The sequence below is a fragment of the Pectinophora gossypiella genome, chromosome 4 (assembly GCF_024362695.1).
Source record: "Pectinophora gossypiella chromosome 4, ilPecGoss1.1, whole genome shotgun sequence".
NCBI classification, from domain to species: Eukaryota; Metazoa; Arthropoda; class Insecta; order Lepidoptera; family Gelechiidae; genus Pectinophora; species Pectinophora gossypiella.
The window spans coordinates 990,329-992,898 of NC_065407.1; the positions used below are offsets into that span (position 1 = coordinate 990,329).

General features: G+C 36.7%; 1 protein-coding gene across 1 annotated transcript; it reads left to right on the forward strand.

Annotated features, from left to right (window-relative positions):
- Positions 1 to 320: 320 nt before the first annotated feature.
- LOC126366401 (uncharacterized) lies at positions 321 to 2,282 on the forward strand (the record flags this gene model as incomplete). The annotated part of the gene is made up of 1 exon (XM_050009510.1): positions 321 to 2,282. A coding segment is annotated over exon 1 (1,962 nt), but the record flags the coding sequence as incomplete, so codon positions are not given.
- Between the last annotated feature and the right edge of the window lie 288 nt (positions 2,283 to 2,570).

Genomic DNA, 2,570 nt, shown 5'->3' on the forward strand with positions numbered 1-2,570 from the left:
CGGAGGTATGTGACCCTGTATTGGGCTAGTTTTCCCTTCGCGGGTTGAAAGATCAGACGGGCAGTAGCTTCTGTAAAAAACCGGACCTGTCAAATTTGCAGGTTAGGTAATAGGAGATGATGACAAGCCTAGAATAATATACGTAGGTAAATAAAATAATACAATCTTTGTCACGGTTCAGCCAGCAAGGAAATGTTATTACTTACACAATTGTCAAACATTAGTAAAAACTTCAAACTGACAAATCAATAAGTGTCATTTTTATGCAGAGTTTACAAAAAATAGTGTATTTTGAATAATTTTATTAAATATTTATAAACATGGAAAATGAGGTTATTGACACTTTAGCGGAGGGAGAAAGGGTCATTGGCCACTATGCTGAAATTTACTTACCCGATGATTACTGCGATTACAAACCGACTGTGGATAGCGAAGAAGAACATGAGCCCACAACATCCAAAGGACCCATTGTAGAAGCTACAAAAGATGAATGGACTTCACCCAGTGACTTGCTGATCGGTAAAGTGGACCTACTTCCTCCATTCACCTCTAAAATAACAAGAGGGTACACCCATAAAGGAATACTCGAAATAGGGGAAGCCGTTTTAGAAAGAGAACGCGCTAAATTCCTTAAACATATAGCTGAATTACTATCCTACAATGATTCGGCGTGGACTCATATACAAGAACAGGAGAAACTGATTGTTGCACAAAAAGTAAGAGGCATTTATGAAAAGATTTTTGATATGAAAAGTACTCATATGCAGCAGGAGATATCAAAGTTTTACGAGGAATCTCTTCAAGAACTAGAAGACCATTTGAAAACAGAGGTTCGAACAGTACTGATAAGCGCTCATTGTAATATTATCAACGACCTCAACCAAGAAATAAAAGAAAAACTACATAATGAAAGACAGGTGTTAGAAAAAGTCTTAAGAAAAAAATTTGATTGCGAAATAAGAAAGATGAATAAATATTACAGACTTCTTCTACATAATGAGAAGCATAGGAGTAACATGCTGATAAACCAAGCAATTCGCGAACGCAACGAAGCCATGAGGAGCTTTTGTAAACAAGTAGAAAATGACACGACTACAAGCACGATGTACGTCATGTGCACTGAAAGAAAGAAATGCAGAATGAGGCAATTTCTTCTCGAAAACTTTCATTCCAAAGAAATAGAAGAAAAAATAAAAACGATAAAGGAGCGTCAGGATGTGTTAGATGAGTTTGAAAGGAACAAAAAACATATTATGGACATTAATAAAGAATGGGAAGAAAAAGTACAAAAAATACTTCAGCTATTCTTAAAATTCATAAGTTTCAGTCTGAAATTGCTACCAGAACAAACTACATTTTTGCTTGATCTCGAAAAGCTTGTTGTCTTACAATTAAATGAAATTCACAAACATCCGAAAGAGAAAGGTCCTTACATTTTAATAAACAATGATGATGTAAAAAATCTATTTCAATTCCAACCTCAAAAAGATGACGAATCAGTTTGCAAAGGTGAGCCATTTGTTATTGAAGGTGACTTGGCGCCATCTATTCCCACTCCTTATGGAAGCAGAGAAACTATACCTCCTCATGTAGATCTACCTATGGTTAGACTGCAGAGAAAATTTGTGTATGCCAAATGTCAAAGAATGGAAGATGTGAAAACGTACCTGGAAGCACAACGTTGTAAATGTCATGATAAGCCGGACGATGAACAATCATTTGTTACTGATTCGAGGACAAGTACACCTATGCCGTCACCGACACCGGACGTTACGCCTGTGTCTTCAAATGAGTTGCTCCTAGTAGAAGATTTTCAACGTTTGCACCACTGTCCTAAAAGAGGATGTACAGATATGATAAATAAGCTTTCATTTCCTAATCTTGACGAATATGTCGATTTTAATGAAGAAAACTTGTTGAGAGTGGAGGCGATACTCGGTAAACCTGCGGCACTAGAACCAACACCGGAAATGTTCAATCCGAAGGATATAGTGTTTCGGGACTTGCCTTTTGCAGCCACCAAGGAGAAGCATCGTGACGCGGAAACACAATACTACGCAGATAGTGTAGAGGACTTGAGAGATGTAATAGGCTATCCTTGTCCGTGCACGGGCGATCTTCCTATAAAACCTGTAAAGAAACCAAGCATAGGACCAGAAATACAGAAGATTGACGATAAGGAATTAAATAAAATCCTCGCTGATCGCAAGAATTCGTTGAAGATGATGCTACATGCAAACCCGAAACTTTTGAAGTTATTTAGTGAAGAAAATTTTGATTTCAAATATGATTTTAAATTTTAATTTAATTAATTAAATTCTTTCTTTAAAATTTTGTATTATGAATATTAATAAAAATGTTATTTTCATATTAGATTGCTTATTTGGCGTACTGAGAAGGCAAGTTTCTCTTTGAACCCGTTGGGTTTAATTAAACAGTGTAACTTGGAATCACATGTATATTGAACAACATTCGCAGCAGTTGTGGTATGTTAACACACTCGGCACGGATGGTAACGTTCCAGCAGGTGTAAACGTCCCTCGGATCACAAATTGTCAGTGTCTTCGCGG